Raw genomic sequence first — 19,690 nt, forward strand, 5'->3', positions numbered from 1 at the left:
CAGCTTCTTCTCCTTTCGGATGGTTGTCTCCCAAATTGTAATATCGTCACTATATTACTTATAGTGATCGAAATGTATACTATATTTGATTTTAAAAAAAGTTTTAATTCAACAGTAAGGTCATGGTTTGGCTAACCCACTATTTTCATTATAAATTTTCATCCTCTTTGCATTCTTGTAATCATGTATATGGAATTTATAATAAATAGAAAGAAAATAAATGTCAAGTTATAGGGGATTTAGTAAGGAAATAAAATGAGCTTATATGTCGTTAAAAAAAATCAGACGATAACATATAATTATAGTATTTCAATATGAGATAACATGTATCAATAGTAATATATTGTCACAAATTATCTTGTGAAATGAAATGCCTCAATTATTCGGGTTTCTGAAGTGAATATTATGAGCTAAAAAAGTAGCTCCCACCAATATTTGACGCATCACTTTTCCTCACTTACTCAAGTAGTATCTGTAGAATATATAATTTATGAGTCAATGTGATATGTGAACTTATTGTGTCGGAAATAAGTACAGAAAGCTTCAGTTGTCGAAAACCGCCAAATCGAGGCAGCGTGTGAGCTTCATACGCCGATGCGTTGGCATGTGTGGCTACTCCGGTGGGCTTTTACCGGTTACACCAAATTCTATAATAGTTTAATAAAATAATGTAAGTAAAAAGGAGTTTGTGAAATTAATGTGTCACGCCTCTTCACTCTTGAAGAGGCGTGACTTACAAATTGTTTTTTTAAATGCAAGTCACGACATCTCAAATGGCGTGACTTGCTTAATAATTTTTTTAAAGTAATTCTCGTCAATTAAATAGGCGTAACTTACATTTTTCAATTTTTTTAAAATAATAATAATAATACTAGTGAGTTGCTTTAATATTTCACGTCTCATCACATGCATTAAAGACAAAGACTGCAACAAGCAGATGCATTAAAGCTGCAACAACATAATTTTAATAATTTCAAATTTATTATAATATCATATATTTTTATCTATAAATTGATTACTTCATTGTCTTATTTCATTCATTCATTCCATATTTTTCATCGGTAAGTTCTCGTAAATGTTTGCTTTTTTTTTTTTTCACTTCCTGCAAATTTGTATTATTTTAGTCTCTTTTTTCGCAGGTACATTTTTGTTTCAACTTATATTAAGATATGTATACTAATATAAACTATTTATGTTAAATATTAAATTTATAAATGAAATTATTATTTATGTTAGAATAATTTTGTCGTATTATTTTTTTATAATTTTAATTATTACGTGAATTTTTAGTTATTACTAATTTTAATTTTTGTAAAGAAATTTCAAAATCATTTATTATGATAAATTTTCATTATCATTATTATTTATTTTAAAAAAATTTATGTTACATGCTATTTTTTCAGTTATTATTATTGTTTTATAATAATTATTTAATTGTATAGTACAATAATAATAATTTTAAATTTATTTGTTTATTTATATATTTGTTTCAAATGTAATATAAAAGATTATTTTTAAAATAAAAAAATAAAAATCACGTGTTTTTTGTTTAAAAAAATACCATGTTTTATAATTTATTTGAAAAAATACACTATCACATATAATTATGAGATATTATAAATTTTTTTAACGATTTATTGTATTAATTGTAATAATTTGGTAATGTATTACGCCAAGTGAGTTGGCGTAACTTTTTTTAAAAAAATGGAAGTCACGCCTACTTCCAATAATAATTTGATTCAAAACTTGTTATTTGATTTTTAATCGAAATATGTATATAAATTTTTATTATTAAAATAATTTTGTATTTTTAAAATTCGTAGATTATGAATATATTATTTTTAATTTTTTGAAAATTAGTTTACTTATAGTTAATGTTTATATATTATCATTGTTTTGTTAATTGATTTCGAGTTATTATTTTTTTTTTTGAGAATATTGTGTGACGCCTCTTGAGGCGTGACTTACAATTTTTTTTTTACAATGAAAATCACGCGATCTCATATGGCGTGACTTGCTTAATAAGTTTTTTTAAAAAAAAGCAAGTCACGCTGTCTGAGATGATATGACTTGCATTTAAAAAAAATTAATTTGTTTATGTATATATTTGTTTCACATTTAATATAAAATATTATTTTTTAAATAAAAAATAAAAATCACGTAGTTTTTTGTTTAAAAAAATATCACGTTTTATAATTTATTTGAAAAAATACACCATCTCATATAATTATGAGATACAATAAAAAATTGTATTAATTGTATTAATTTGGTGATGAAATGAAAATGTATCACGCAAAATGAGTTGGCATCACTTTTTTTTTTAAAAAAAAGAGGCGTGACTTCCAATTATAATTTGCATTATTATTTTTATAAATAATCATGCACGTGTTAAATAAATTGCATTATTCAACACTTGTTATTTGATTTTTAATTGATACATGTATATAAATTTTTATTATTAAAAGAATTCTGTATTTCTAAAACTCGAATATTATAAATATATTATTTTTAATTTTTTGAAAATTGGTTTACTTCTAGTTAATGTTTATATATTATAAATGTTTTGTTAATTGATTTTGTAGTTATTATTTTTAGATAATATTGTGCTAGATAATGATATATTATTCTTGTTATTAATTATAGGATTTCATTACATACTTGTTGATGGTACTTATCGGTGATACATCACATAACTTTATTATGCGAACTTTAATTAAATTTTTTTAACGTTTTCTTTGTAAAAAATAAGAAAGATGCATGGCGTGACTTACTTAAAATACTTTCAGACTTGCTTAATATATATGGAGATGGCGTGACTTGCTTTTTTTTAGGGCGACTTGCTTTTTTTTTAAAAAAATATTAATTGCAAGTCACTTTCAGATAAACATTTTCAGATGGCACATTACTTTCATATACACCTTTTATTTTACCTTATTTTATTAAATATTAGAAAATTTACGTAAATGGTTAAAAAGCCCTACTCCGGTAGTCATGCGCGGCTGAAATCTTCCTCGTGGGCCGAGACAAGTTATGTCTTGAGCCCAAATAGTACGGCCCAATTCATTCACGTAACCCAATATATATAAGGATTCCTGCCCAATTATTCATTGTAAGCGACAGGTTACTCCAGCTTGGTAGAGGCGGAGGCGGCGGCGGCGGAGGAGAAGTGATATCACGACGTAGACTCATCCGCGATATCTCCTTCATAAAGTGTGTGACAAATTTTGTGAGAGAAGAACTGATACGATTTCAAGCAATCAATACACACATGGGACGAAAAGGAGCGAGCAAGAAACTGAAGAACGCAGTTTCAGGGCCTCAGCCACGCGCTTCCATGACACTTCGAGAAGAAGCGACTGGGAAGAAACAGGGGAATGTCAGTGCCAGAACTATGAGCAGAATCGACCACCTAAAAAGCCTTGCTTTGTGGGCTGCCACCGAAGTTTCTATTCCGTCACTTGGTGCTTTCTTCGGACAGCGCTTGGCTGCGTCCACTGAGGCCGTCGGTCTTCGCTCTGACCCGAGTTTGTTTTTTTGCGAAAGGTTTGATATTTCTCTCTTTTTATATTTACATATAATAATCCATGCTTATTTTCTGAATCAGGGGATCAGGTTAGAAGCCGATTTTATGGAGTTTGGTCTTGATTTCATATTCTGAAAAAAATTGTTTCTTGCACTAATGCCACAGAAATAAGACTCGTGCAATTATTTTTGCTTATTTTCTTGTTGTGCTATTATTCTTATCCATTGGTATTTGCATAATAAATTATGCAAATAACTCATTTTTATTTAGTTGTTGAAGATTTTTTTCTATTGAAAAACACGAAATTGTGTGCGGAGTTCTGCTGCGTGCAAAATTTGTGTAAATGCGTGGCTTGGTTATGTGAACCCTTTTTTCCTGTTTTTTGTGTTTGATCTTCGCAGGTCCTGGCTTTCGCTTTTATATTAATCTCTTAAAATCTGCATTTGGATTAATCATTCTGGTTCATATGTATCAGATGAGCTGGATTTTGATTTTGTCAATATTGTCAGGATTTTTTTGTTAGCGAGAGATCGAAACTTGCTATTTTCTTGATACATTTAATCCTTGAGAATGGTCTAATCTTAGTTCTCTATTTGTAATTGAATATGGCATATCAGGGGATAAGTCACATCGATACCAATTCCCACTTTCTTGTTTTTCTTCTTCTTTTTTATCCGTAAAATTAAAGATTTTATGGATCAATGAGTTTAATGCAAGGATACAAAATCGGTACATTGCTGCTATACCACGTGATTTTTTTTCTTTCTATCTAAATGTCAGATATAGATTTTGAGTTTCTAAACATTATTATCGCACATAGTTCTTCTTGGAATTTTTCTGATTATAATTTCCAAGATTTTATGTGTGCAGACAGAAAATTATTATTAAACATCCATTCTGCTTGAGCCTTCTCCACAATAGATAAATGGAGCTGTGCTTCAATGTTATTGGATGACAATTCTACCACTGTACTTACTAATCACTGGAAAAAATAGTTTGTTCTCGTGGACATTTGTTACTTGGCCATCTTTGTATATGAAACCTTGTCGTTGCATACATAATGGACATATCTGTTACAATTAGCGATGATGTTACTTTATAATCCTTTTTATACATCCATTATTTCTTAAGAGCGTTATTCTCTCGCTCTGACTATGCGTTGTTGTTCACCAGATGTGAATCCATTCTTCAACCTGGTGACAATTGTACCGTCAGGATTGAAAAGAACAAGCCGAATAAGGGACGTAGACATAAGAAATCTGCTATTATCGTACAGAATAGCGTGGTTTACAATTGCCATTTCTGTTCTCATCGAAATTTAATGAGAGGAACACCAAAGGGTTATATACAAGAGATAAGTCCTCCGAAGACAAAACAACCTTCAAGATTAGATGCCGCCTATCATGTTGTAGAAAGATCTAGTAGCTTGACCCAAGCTACACCAACAGCTGTCGAGATTAATAACGAGACGGATGTTGTTGCTTTTCCAATTACAGCTAGGCAGAGTCTTGAACCAAGCAGTCCCTCAACTCCTTTGCCAACAACAGGTATTACCCTATTAGATGCAAAGAGGAGGAAAAGGAACAGGGGAAGTGCCAAAAAAGTCGCTGAACAAGAATGTAGCTCAACTGCAGCCGACTCAGAAAAAAGTAGATGCACCTCAAGTAAGAGGAGGAGAAAATCCTGGACTAGTTTGAAGGAAATTGCCCAAAGTGCTGAGCATGACACAGTCAAGAGGTTCACCAACTTAACCATTCCATTCTTAATGTAAATAGAAATACTCTGTTTCCACATCATGAGAAAGTGGATCACCATTAGGGTGAGCATTCGGATAATTCGGTTACCGACCGAACCAAATCAGCCATAACCAAAACCGATTAGTTTAAAAAAATTGTGATTTAACTTTAATTATATTTGTAATTTTTTCTAATACTACACTTTACACAAATGCATAAAAACATATAAAAATGTATGAGGTTTATTTGAACACAATTAATATATATTATATACAATTAATTCGGTTTAACCAAAATCTTGCTCACCTTTAATCGCCATAGCTGCAATATAAATGTTAAATATTATCTTCTCTTGCTATTCGAAGGAGAGATTCTGTTACATCCGATGATTTACACTCGATGGATCTTCACCATTCATGTATGGGTTCCACACCAAAAAGAATGGTGGATGTTAAAATTGTTTATTTATTTTTGCCTATGGCATTTTCAAATTATATAATAATCACCATTGTATAAAATTTTAATCAATTATTATTTTATAATCCAGAATTTTCAAAGCAATAAAATAGTCAACTAATAAACTATGATTCATTTGTATGCATGCGATAACTCAAGATTTTTATTTTGTCATAAAATATTGCATTGTGACATATGAAGAAGATTTACAAAATTGTCACCATATGCTTATTCATTGAAAACGGATGAGAAATAATAATAATCATCAAAAAAAATTCAGCAACTTTGTTATATTTTTATGTTTTCTAGGATTTATTATGGTTTTGTATATAAATAAATCATGTTAGGAATTTTACTTCCATTTCCAACGTCGTTTTTCGTTATTTTTAGTACATATTAGCTTAAGATATCATAACTAACGATCAAATTAGGATTCACAATTGTCTTGTGTTTAGAAGTCGTGTTTTACTATTTTTAACTCAAGTTGATGTATTTGCACCTCACATCCAAAACTTTGTGCAAACAGTTATTTATATGTACATTATATTACTGATTATTTATTCTATTTTATTTCTTATCCTAGGAAATTAAATGATTCATCATTGTATCGACGGATCCAAACGGTAAAAATATTGATGCGCACACTTTTAAGAGCGAGTCTCGTGTGAGATCGTCTCACAGATCTTAATCTGTGAGACGGGTCAACCCTACCAATATTCACAATAAAAAGTAATACTCTTAGCATAAAAAGTAATACTTTTTCATGGATGACTCAAATAATAGATCCGTCTCACAAATACGACACGTGAGATCGTCTCACACAAGTTGTTTTCCACTTTTAATTCATTAAAGACACCAAATTTGACAACAAGATTTTGGCCAAGAATTGAATGATGCACATGTTGGACTCATATGAAGTCCTTTGATTGTATTCATCAAAGTTGAACTAATTTTTTTTTAAAAAATTAAAAATTAAAAATCATTAGTTTTTTGCATTGAATTTTCAGTCACAAATGTTAAAATATGGGAGATATATAATTGATTATTTCTATATGATTTTTATTTTCTGAATTAAAGTAATCCTAGTGATGTTTTTGCAATAAGACTAGGTAGATATTTTATGGTGTAAAGTACCATATTGGGGTTTAATTAGTTGTAAGATACGATTGTGGAAAGTACGATTTTTTGTTTTTTAACACTAGCGCTATTAGGTTCGACGATTGTCTTTAATTATAAGTGTTTTTCTAACGGCAAAAACTTATGTGAGACGGTCTCACGGATCTTATTTGTGAGACGATCTCTTATTTGGGTCATCCACGAAAAAGTACTACTTTTTATGTTAAGAGTATTATTTTTCATAGTGAATATGAGTAGGGTTGACCCGTCTCACAGATTAAGATCCGTGAGATGATCTCACATGAAACTCACTCTTTTCTAACATGTGTTTAGGTCAAATTCACTCACTCGTTAGAAACTCATTTCATAATTGATTCCAGTTAAATACGTTGAACTATGGAGTTTTTAAGTTATGAAATCCAAAAAAAATGTATTTTATTGATATTAATAAAATCTATGAAACCTTTTTAAGCGATATTGTATAGTCTCATGATTGCACATTTTTATAATTTCTCTCATTTCGATTTAAAATCGATTCATTCATATTTTTTTTCGTTTAAAAACCTACCGGGAGCCGCCCTTGTTCATGCTATTTCTTAGCATTGGCAGTCATTTCCTGATCTCGTCGATCCTGAACCTCACATTAACTAGCTACAGAATTCAAATATAATGGATAAAAGAGTTAAATTTCACTGTTAGAGTTGATACCAATACTTCAATATAGAAACCTTTAATTAATATTAGTTTAATTTGAAGAAAATGGGATAAATGTGGGTTTTTTCTTGTGTAATATTTTTCTATAATATTTATTTTATAATTTTATATTATAATATAATTTAATAAATATATATAATTTATAAATTATAAAAAATTATAAAATTATTGTTTTAATCAATTAAATATCTATTCACAGAATACTTGGTATATTTCATATACAGAATAATCGAGGTGGATGAGATGATAGTCCACCATGCTATAATGCAAACAACTGCTGATAGAACAGAGTTTGGAAGCATAATGGGTAAATATAGAGACTTTGCATCTATAAACTCGGGTTTCTTGGTTCATTTTACCCGTAGACAAGCAAACGAGATTGCACATGTGTTAGCTAAGCATTCTCGTTTTTATGTTAGTCTTTTTGTTTAGTAAAAGACAACAACATATATTGATGATCTTACAAATTTATATTTTATTCTTTCTATTATTGAATGAAGTAAAAAAAAAAAAAAGCCAAGTTCCAAATATATAAACATATTTAACGAAGCACGATCCAACAAAAAAATATTATAACTATTATTTTATATTATTGCTATTGTTGTGAAAAGTAAAAATTTACGGTAAAAAGTAAAAATCTCAAACTCTCAAAATTATCAAACTACACACTTTATAATATTTTTCTCTCAACTCAATTGTTATTTCATTCACAAATGAGTGCTCTATTTATAGAGTTTCATATACAAATATTCCAAAATAAATTACCTCATTACATACATCATCACACACTAATTTTCAATATTCAACACCTAATTTTACCTAATTTTCAACATTCAACATTCAACATACATATTTTAATATTATATTTTCAACACTCCCCCTTGTGATGATGATCATAATGATTATCTTCATTACGTGTTTTTATACTGTCTCGTTAAAAACCTTACTTGGAAAAACCCATTGGGATAAAAACCATAGTAAGGGAAAAAGAGTGCAGTCACGTAAACTCCCCCTGATGTTGACATGAACAGTTCTTCACAAATTTCGTAGATTGCGCATCCCAATATTATATATGTGTTTTCTGAATATTGACGTAGGAAGTGCCTTTGTGAAGAGATCTGATGAGTTTTCACTTGATCGAATGTGACGAACATCAATACATTTATTCTTCTCAAGCTCTTTGGTGAATGCGAAGAACTTAGGAGGAATATGTTTAGTTCTGTCGCTTTTTATGTATCCTTCTTTCATTTGAGCAACACATGCAGCATTATCTTCATATAGTATCACATGTTTCTCGTCGAATGATAATCCGCATGAGATTTGGATATGTTGGGTCATTGATTTTAACCACACACATTCACGGCTTGCTTCATGTAGTGCAATAATCTCGGCATGATTTGATGAAGTTGTTACTAGTGTTTGTTTCTGTGAACGCCAAGAAATTGCAGTGCCTCCACGAGTAAATACATATCCAGTTTGGGAACGTGCCTTGTGTGGATCAGATAAGTATCCAGCATCAGCATAACCAATTATACTTGGATTAGCATCTTTTGAATACAAAAGTCCCAAGTCTGTCGTTCCTCGTAGATAACGGAATATATGTTTAATTCCATTCCAGTGTCTCTTTGTTGGATATGTGCTAAATCTTGCCAACAGATTCACGGCAAAAGATATATCAGGCCTTATACAATTTGTAAGGTACATAAGGGCACCGATGGCACTTAGATATGGTACTTCTGGACCAAGAATATCTTCATCATCTTCACATGGACGGAATGGATCCTTTTCTATGTTTAATGATCTAACAACCATTGGAATACTTAAAGGATTTGATTTATCCATATTAAAACGTTTAAGGATCTTTTCTGTATAATTTGTCTGGTGAACAAACATTCCACATTCTTTTTGTTCAATTTGCAAACCCAGACAATACTTGGTTTTTCCAAGATCCTTCATTTCAAATTCTTCCTTCAAGTATGACACAACTTCTTGAATTTCCTTACTCGTTCCAATGATGTTTAAATCGTCAACATATACAGCAATAATTACGCATCCGGATGTTGTTTTCTTAATGAAAACACAAGGGCATATTGAATTATTTACATATCCCTTCTTCATCAAGTGATCACTTAGCCGATTATACCACATTCGGCCGGATTGCTTTAACCCATATAATGATCTTTGTAATTTCACAGAATAACATTCTCTGGGTTTTGAACTTTGTGCTTCAGGCATCTTAAATCCTTCAGGGATTTTCATATATATATTACTATCAAGTGATCCATATAAGTAAGCTGTAACAACATCCATAAGATGCATTTCTAAATTTTCAGATACCGCCAAGCTAATCAAATACCGAAACGTAATTGCATCCATCACAGGAGAATACGTTTCTTCATAATCAATTCCAGGTCTTTGAGAAAAACCTTGTGCAACAAGTCGAGCTTTATATCTTACTATTTCATTTTTCTCATTTCGCTTTCGAATAAAAATCCATTTGTATCCAACAGGTTTTACACCTTCAGGTGTAAGGACTATAGGTCCAAAAACATTACGTTTATTTAGCGAATCCAATTCAACCTGGATGGCATCTTTCCATTTTATCCAATCCTGTCGATTTTTACATTCACCAAAAGATTTTGGTTCATGATCTTCGTTATCATTTATGATGTCGATTGCCACATTATAAGAAAATATATCATCAATTTCTTCTATATCTTTTCGGTTCCATATTTTTCCAGTATTAATGTAATTGATAGAGATTTCATGATTCTCGTCAGTTTGTGGTTCTGACAGAACATTTTCATCATTATGTGTTTCTTCAGGAACATCATTCTCTATTTTGTGATCATCATGTGTTTCTTCAGAAACATCATTCTTTATTTTGTGATCATCATTTTTCTCTATGAATTTTCTTTTACGAGGATTTTTATCCTTGGAACCGACTGGCCTTCCACGCTTCAGGCGTTTAATGACATCATGAGTATCTTCCATTTGTTTCTTTGGAATTTCAATTCGAGCAGGGGCATTTGCAGCATGTATATATGATTTAGTTACCCCTTTTGTGTCTGCAAATGCATCTGGTATTTGATTTGCTATTCTTTGCAAGTGCACAATCTGCTGTACATCCTTTTCACATTGTTTTGTTCTTGGATCCATATGTAACAATGATGATACATACCACGTAATTTCCTTTTCGGTATGTTTCTGTTCTCCCCCTAACATTGGGAAGATTTCCTCATTAAAATGACAATCAGCAAAACGTGCTGTGAACACGTCTCCTGTCTGAGGTTCAAGATATCGAATGATTGATGGACTATCATAACCGATATAAATTCCAACCTTTCTTTGAGGTCCCATTTTCTTTCGTTGCGGTGGTGCAATAGGCACATACACCATACATCCAAAAATTCTCAGATGAGAAATGTCTGGTTCTTTACCAAATGCAAGCTGTATTGGGGAGTATTTATGATATGCACTTGGTCTGATGCGAATTAATGCAGCGGCATGTAAAATTGCATGTCCCCATATAGAAATAGGGAGTTTTGTTTTCATAATCATTGGTCTAGCAATCATTTGCAGACGTTTAATCAATGATTCAGCCAATCCATTCTGTGTATGTACATGAGCAACAGGATGCTCAACAATGATTCCCATAGACATACAATAATCATTGAAAGTCTGGGAAGTAAATTCACCAGCATTATCAAGTCTAATTTTCTTGATTGTATAATCGGGAAATTGATTTCTCAATTTTATTATTTGAGCAAGTAATCTTGCTAATGCAACATTTCGAGTTGATAATAAACATACATGTGACCATCTGCTGGAGGCATCAATCAATACCATAAAGTATCTGAATGGTCCACATGGTGGATGGATTGGTCCACAAATATCACCCTGAATACGTTCAAGAAACATTGGTGATTCAGTTTGGATTTTGCCTGGTGATGGTCTTATAATAAGTTTTCCGAGAGAACAAGCTTTACATTGAAACTTATTATTCTGAAAGATCTTCTGGTCTTTCAACGGATGACCATGTGTATTTTCTATAATTCTTCGCATCATTGTTGAACCAGGATGTCCCAATCGATCATGCCAATTGGTTAATATCGAAGAATTATCAACTACCATGTTTGATTCAATGGGACTTATATGTGTATAATGCAATCCAGTAGGGAGCATTGGTAATTTTTCAATCACATATTTCTTTCCTGATTTATATGTGATAAGACACATATATTTCTCATTCCCTTCATTCATTGTTTGAGTATCATACCCATGGGAATATATATCATTAAAACTCAACAAATTTCTTTTCGATTGTGGTGAATATAAATCATCATTGATCAAAAATTTTGTACCATTAGGTAACAAAAATTGTGCTTTACCACATCCTTTAATCAAGTCTACAGGACCTGATATTGTATTCACCGTTGTTTTTGTTGGTTTTAGTTCCAAGAAATATCTTTTATCTCGGAGGATAGTGTGCGTTGTACCACTATCGGGTATGCAAACTTCAGTTTTGCTCATTGCATTTTCCATATTTGAACTTCAAAAAAAATATGCAATGAAATAAATTACTGGCAATATATATTTAAATATAACACATATCATAATTATACAATAAAACATTATTCTATGAATACATGAAAAACAAATTATTGTACATTTATATTCTACCACTATATTGTTCATTTTCAGAAAAATCATTTAGAAAATCTGCAGCATCAAAATTGTTCATTTCTATCCCACCAACATGTTGATCATTTCCAGAGAAATCATTCATAAAATCACCAGCATCAAGATGAGTTGAATCACTCAAACGGTCACTGCGTTCAGTGAAGTTGGTCTCCTTTTCTTTCCCCTTTAATGATTCTTTATAAAGTTTACAAAGGTGCTCAGGGGCTCGACAAACTTTGGACCAATGTCCTGGAGTACCACATCTGTAACAAGAACTTTCATATCTTTTTGAGTGATCCTCATTAACACTTGTATTCTCATGATGCCTTTTCTATGGATGGTTTGGGACGCTCTTTTGAGATGAGTTATAAAAATAACTATCTCTATTATTTTCAAAACCACGGCCTCGACCACGACCACGACCAAATCCACGTCCATGTCCACGTCCACGTCCACGACCTCGACCTCGACCTCGACCAAAATCTTGTCTTTGAATTTGATTTTGGTTTCGAGGTTTAAATTCATTTTTATTTACAGCATTTACTTCGGGAAATGCTGTTGATCCAGTGGGTCGAGACTGATGATTTCTCACTAGAAGCTCGTTGTTCTTTTCCGCCACAAGAAGACAGGCGATGAGTTCAGAATATCTGGCAAATCCACGTACTCTATATTGTTGCTGTAGAGTAATATTTGATGCATGAAATGTGGAAAATGTTTTTTCAAGCATCTCAAATTCAGTAATCTCATGGCCACAACATTTCAATTGCGAGATTATTCTATACATCGCCGAATTGTAATCACTGACTTTTTTAAAGTCTTGGAATCTTAATGTATTCCATTCATCCCGGGCGGTCGGAAGTATAACTTCTCTTATATGTTCAAATCATTCTTTTAATCCCTTCCACAAAGCCATGGGATTTTTTTCAGTCAGATATTCACATTTCAATCCATCGTCGAGATGTCGACGTAAAAATATTATGGCTCTTGCCTTTTCTTGTGACGTGCATATGCCATTTTCTTTAATGGTCTCGCTTAGACCCAATGACTCAAGATGCATTTCTATATCTAGAGTCCATGGCATATAATTTTTCCCAGTAATGTCAAGAGCGATGAATTCGAGCTTTGTCAAGTTTGCCATGGTGGTACTAAAAATCACGATGCATTTTATTAGTTAATGAATATTGCAATACAAAGTAATGGATAAACAACAAGTACAAGTATTCGTAAAAATAAAGAAAACACACGAGGAGGATATTCTCCGATAAATACAAGACTCGTGAGTATGATAACTAAAATAATTAAAAATAACCTTGCGAAAGCCATCTTCTTTTTTCTCCGAAAATTTGATGAAGAATAATTTTTAGAGAAGAAGAGAAAATTGGGGTGATTGAATGAGTTTGAGAGATCATATTTATAGGGCAAAAACTAGCCGTTTTGTTACCGTTTATGACCGTTGGTGAATAAAAGAATAAATGTATGTATTTGTATAATTTTATGGTAATAATATGATATATATAATATTAGACATGTTTAAATAATTATATATATCATATCATAATATTATAACGACTGTCATAATTTATTTTGTTTAAAAACCTTATAGGCTTTTATACTTGTCGTATCCCTTGCCGGGAGTGTGGGATGTCGTCTTAACATCCTCCCAGGATTTATAACAAGTTTATGAAAAATTTATTTTTATTATTTCTAATAATAACATTATATTGTATATTAAATAAATACACAATAAACAAATAACAGTAAAATAAATATAATTACTTTTGTTACCTTTTTCTTCTGTTTGGAGCTTGGAAAAATATGTAGGACTTTTAGAGCTTCGTGCTGATAACGTGATGTGAAAAAGTAAAAATTTACGGTAAAAAGTAAAAATCTCAAACTCTCAAAATTATCAAACTACACACTTTATAATATTTTTCTCTCAACTCAATTGTTATTTCATTCACAAATGAGTGCTCTATTTATAGAGTTTCATATACAAATATTCCAAAATAAATTACCTCATTACATACATCATCACACACTAATTTTCAATATTCAACACCTAATTTTACCTAATTTTCAACATTCAACATTCAACATACATATTTTAATATTATATTTTCAACAGCTATTAAATTTAGTGGAAAAAGTTAGGCAAGAGGTGATTAATTATTAATATTAAATTAAAAACACTGAAATAATTCAGTTCCCAATGGCAAAAGTTGAATTAATATCTGCAGTGGATTCTTTCTTTAATATAATTGGGACGTCCTCCCTCAGCTGGTAGCACGTATATTCCCCAAAACACCCCTTGGTTAGAGACAGATATTACCAAGAAAGCCCCTCGTCAAAGACGATAGCACCATATTGAAAAGGGTGTTTTCGTCTTTTGACGAAGCTACCAAGCTTGGGGCCTCCCCTATCTAACGTGAGGGAAAAAAACAAAGTAATGATTAAAAGTAATTTAAATTTTGTGTCATAAATTCTATTAAGCTATCATTTAATTAAAGAATATTAACATATTTTACGTACAATTTATATACACTACTACCAAATGGGACATAACCCATGCAATATTATTTATCGAATTGAATGAATATCTCATATATAAAAATCGATCATATGTTGATTGATATCTCAGGGATGAGCCCACTATCCATAGTCCATCTCAAGTCCAAATGAAAGACAGGTCTATAAAGGGTCCAGTTATTCTCCTATAAATAACATGTTTGAGTGTTCAGTTCATTCCTTTGTGTTATTTAAAATTATCAAACTGGTTAACATTTACATCAATGGATATCTCTAAATATTTTAAACAACCATTCATTTTCAGACTGACCAGTCAAAGGAACTGGCTTTGGTTTTTTAAAATATTTGGACACAAACAGAGGCTTGGCAGCTGTGTCACTCTCCATTCTACATTGTCATTTAAATTAGAGTGAAATTTGATGTAACATCCATACCCCCCGCGGCTACCCCACCCCAAGCAGCAAAAAAGAGAGAAAATAAAGAAATTAAGGCATGCATGTTATGTCGTCTTTTGTGGAGGCATGTATATCATTAGCTTCCACTGTTTGTGGGTTGAGTTCAGTTCTCTCTTTTTTATGAACGGCATGACACTGTTCTTCTTCTTTCTTTGAGAAGTTTTTGTTACTATTTTTATTCATCTTTTTGGTGGTTCAAGTTTTATTAAGTCTGTTGTTAAACGTGGGTGCTGTTCAGATTTTCTTGTTTTGGTGAATCTGATTGTGAAATGGGAGTTCTTGGGAGGTAGGGAAAAGTGATTGCTTTTTCTGGCCGTTGTTTGGGGTTTGCTTTGGCTTCACTCCTCTGAGATCTGAAGTGTGGTATGACTGTTTTCTGTGGAAATTGTGTTTTACTTGGCTTGGAATGCATAAAAACGTTGTCTTTAATGATGTTTGCTTTGTTAATTATCATGCAGTCAGTAGTTTTTGCAAAGTATTAGGTTGCTTCTCTGTTGGAAAGTTTCAATTTTTATGGCACACAAATTGGGTTTTTTTTTTGTTCCATCGAATATCATAACTAATTGGCGCATGAATTTGTGGGCATTGTGCATTTTCAAGGAAAAGATGTGAATGAAATTGGAATTTAGAATCCTGGTTGTAAGTGTGTTAGATAAATGAAGTTCATTCTCTTTTGAACTAAAGATATGGTTGTGATTGTGGTTAAATTGTATTTTCCAGTTTGTATTTTTGAAGGCCTTAGCTGGTCATTCCTGCAATTAATGTCTTGTGTAATTTATTTAGAAAATTAACTTCAGCAGAAGTCCTCACGCTCCCCGATTCAAAATCTTTCCATCCCTTGTTTCGATATTCTTGGAAATATATGGTGTTTTTGAGTTATGCGATTGACAAATATATTTTGGTTCCTATTTAATGCGTGCCCCTTTTTCTTCATTTAAGTGTATTCAGTATTGTCTCATTTATATAGACGTACTTCCATTGTTGTTCAATTGAGTGTAGGAGCTATCGAATATAGACGTACTTCCATTGCTGTTCAATTGAGTGTAGGAGTTATCGACACGTTACCAACTACATTTTCTTTCCCTGGTATCAAATGCAAAGATGAAACGGGACTAAATAGCAATGGATTTGGATTTCGACAAGTACTGCGTTGTAGATGGAAGTCCGACAACTGTACTCGAAGCTCCTAGGTGTCATTTGAGAGTTTCAAGTAGAAAGTCAAGTGGAAAGCCCAAATGTGATGATTGTAAATCGATCCTCAAGGAAGGCTTCTCGGAGATTAGATTAAATCACTACCGTAGTGCATCGTGTAGAGACAGAACATCTGGGAGACTCCAACATGGTCGTGAATTGTTAAAGAGGGGTTCGGTCTATCAAAGTTCAAAAGATGTGAGGTTGATGAAGAAAACCGACGCAGTTGAGGCAAGGCAAAAAATTGAGTTTTCTCGAGGAAGTGCATCTACTATCTCATTCAGGATTATTGATTCATTATGTAGTTCAGATGACGAGGATAGCTCATTATTGGAGCCGAATAGAGCTTCATTAGTGTCTCTCTCAGAACAAAGTACATCTTCGGTCCGCAGATCCCAGACAGAGTTCAACTCTCGGGATTCCTTAACTTGTTCTTTTCCCCCATTGCCACCTCAATTACCGGGTGATGGTTCAAACACCGATAGTCCAAAGGCAAGGTTTTCTACTGTCAGAAAGATGTTTGATCCATTTGTTAAATCCAAGGTTCATAAGAGTCCCTTGAGTTCTTCAAATGATACAGGATGGGAAAATAGAAACAGAATGGTTGACACGAGTCATGAACCTACAACTTGTAGTACCTACGAGCCAAATCACGAAGAATTCAGTTTTAAATTTGAAATGAAGGAGAACCACATTTCCATTCCACAGTTATCCCCAGCTCATCTACATGGCCTTCTCAAGTTAGAATATAAACACGGGGTGCCATTTTTTAAGTTTTCGGTGAAGTCTCCGCAAGAAGTTTACGTGGCAAAGATGAGTAAAGTGGAAAATTCTTCAAATTGGGTCTACACGTTCCATTCAATTCATGGTAAAAGAAAGAGTAATGCTAGTGGATGGGGCCTAAAAGAAAGCAATAGAGGATCCTCCATAGCAGGACAAATGCATGCTTCATGTTATCTACATACAGAAATAAAAGACATTGGGGCACTCAATGAGTCTATGGTGACAGATTTTGTTTTGTCCGATGTTTCCTGTTCAAGAAAACGTATTTCTGTTCAAGATAATTCTAGACATCTCCATGATGATAGAGCGCAAACAGTTTCTAATGAACCCTGTGACATTGGTCGAGCACCGGAAAATTTAGGTCCGGAACTTGAAATTGCAGCAGTAGTTATGCAAATGCCATTGAAGATGAGAGAAAGTCTGAAGTTCAAGAGTGGAGATAGAATGATCACAAAAACACTTCCGAACTTGCTAGATGTAAGCAGTCTTGAGCAGAAAAAGGAGTTGAATTCCAACACTTCTATTGGTCAGAAGATGCACGTTGTTATTCCATCTGGAAACCACAGTGTGCCGGGTACTGAAAGCCGCGGCCCTTTGCCATTACTAGATAGATGGAGATTAGGTGGAGGATGTGATTGTGGTGGCTGGGACATGGCATGCCCCATTGACATTTTTGGAAATGAAAACATTCAGATTGGTGAGAGCATTATGGACAATCAACAGCCAGTGCAACTTTTTGTTCAGGTAATTTTCTCATCTAATGCAAGATTGCATGTTTCCTACATATACCAAGGATGTCCATGGCTGTATTATCAGATTCTTGAATATTATGCTACCTAATACTAGAAATCTTACTCTCAATTAGAATCGAAATACGTCCTTGAAGTTTTTTGTGATTTGTGCATACATGACTTTTGTTCTTATTATATTCAATAGTTTGATTCATTTTTTTCTGCACTGGGGATGCAATAAGAAGAATGGAAAGACTTTTCCCACTGTTATTCTTCATTTGACTTCTGATGATGTGCTTGAATACCCTCTCTTGTTTTCCATGACATTTACTAGTATTCAAAACTATATAATCAGTAGCTTTGACAATGACCCGTTAAAGGTTTTTCGAATGTTCTGCTAATTTATGTGGTTTCCAGACTAAACCTTTTAGATCGAGTTAAGATAATGACTTGAAATGAATGGACGACAGATCTCTTGATTTTATTGAAGATGTTTATAGCCTATGTAGCTGACTTTGTACTAGATATTTTATTTAATCTCTCTGACTCTGACAGATACTGGCACTTCTTAACCATATTCAGGGAAAGAAAGATAAGTTACCTGCGTTCATGATGACTGTAATCGAGGATGGAAAGTATGCCGTTGATTTCCATGCTCGATTATCTTCGTTGCAAGCATTCTCCATTTGTGCTGCAATTTTACATATATCAAATGCCTCCACTCTGGTTGGACGTGAGAGTACCAAAGAAATATTGCGACGTGACTCACTGAGGGTGTTCGCCGAGGAAGAATTCAAGAATTTGATAGATGGAGTGGAAGAGAAACTTGTTGCTAGCAAGAAGATGGGCGAACCTGTACCATCTCTCGTACTCAATCCACCTTTCTCCCCAATTGCCCGAGTGTAGAGAGGCCTGTGGAGCGACCTGAAAAAAGAGGTAAGATCAAGAACACCTTACACAATATGTATTTGTTCTGAGAGATGAACATCTGTACATTCGTTCTCAATCTCCATTCTCTCCTATTACTCGAGGATACGTCATGGGATGACCTGGAAAATGGTTGCATTTTTTTGCTATAGAAGTCGGAACATTTTGCATCTTCCGTTCTCGATCCACCATGTTCTCTCATCGTTCTTGCAAACCCACATGGGACATCCTGCCTAGTAGTTTACATCAACAACGCTTCGTGTTTGTTATGAAACATGATGCTGTCGCACATATTTTGATATGTTTCTCGAGGCTACCCGGGTATTCTTGATCAAGGCAGATATCGAGAATGGTATGACTTCGAAGTAGAAACTATACTGTTTATTGTTTTCTTAGTCGATAGGAATAACGTGTTCATGATGATCAGTCAAGTATCAATGTCTGCAAGGCATATATTCTTTTTGTACTTTATAGTTTGTTCAAGTGAAAAAATTGTATTCTGAAACATGCGAGATTGAGCTCTTCTTGCACAATGTTATTTCTCAATTTGTACCTGTCTGTACAATGAACAAAAATAAGTCAATAAACCATGTAGTTTGGGCTTAGTCAAGTAGTGATTTTTTGTTTTGTACTTTATCTATATATATATAAAGCAGATTTTTTGCCAAAAATAGTAATTTCCCGCCAAATATCATTTCTATAAAAGAAAGATTTATCATCAATATTGAAATATGTGCACTGCAATAAATGATCACTTCAATTTTTGTTTGCATTGATTATATCAATTCATTTAATTTAATTTTGAATTTAATTAATTTTTATATTAATTCAAATGTAATTTATGTATTA

General features: G+C 32.7%; 2 protein-coding genes across 5 annotated transcripts; both read left to right on the plus strand.

The window, feature by feature from the left end:
- The first annotated feature begins 3,022 nt into the window (after positions 1–3,022).
- Positions 3,023–5,405, plus strand: LOC140808188 (uncharacterized). The gene is made up of 2 exons (XM_073165247.1): positions 3,023–3,543; positions 4,697–5,405. The coding sequence occupies exons 1-2, from the start codon at positions 3,269–3,271 to the stop codon at positions 5,292–5,294; spliced, it is 873 nt and encodes a 290-aa protein (XP_073021348.1). The 5' UTR covers positions 3,023–3,268; the 3' UTR covers positions 5,295–5,405.
- Positions 5,406–15,186: 9,781 nt separating this feature from the next.
- Positions 15,187–19,447, plus strand: LOC140808014 (uncharacterized). Of its 4 annotated transcripts, none has more exons than XM_073165009.1 (3): positions 15,187–15,580; positions 16,311–17,927; positions 18,497–19,447. In XM_073165009.1, exons 2-3 carry the CDS (start codon positions 16,332–16,334, stop codon positions 18,818–18,820), a joined length of 1,920 nt encoding a protein of 639 aa, XP_073021110.1. In that variant the 5' UTR covers positions 15,187–15,580; positions 16,311–16,331; the 3' UTR covers positions 18,821–19,447. The 4 variants fall into 4 exon arrangements, with proteins under 4 accessions (XP_073021110.1, XP_073021112.1, XP_073021111.1 ...); XM_073165011.1 differs by having other exon boundaries at positions 15,187–15,572; positions 16,209–17,927; XM_073165010.1 differs by having other exon boundaries at positions 15,187–15,572; positions 16,257–17,927.
- The last annotated feature ends 243 nt before the right edge of the window (positions 19,448–19,690 follow it).

The sequence above is a fragment of the Primulina eburnea genome, chromosome 12 (genome assembly GCF_022965805.1).
Source record: "Primulina eburnea isolate SZY01 chromosome 12, ASM2296580v1, whole genome shotgun sequence".
NCBI lineage: Eukaryota > Viridiplantae > Streptophyta > Magnoliopsida > Lamiales > Gesneriaceae > Primulina > Primulina eburnea.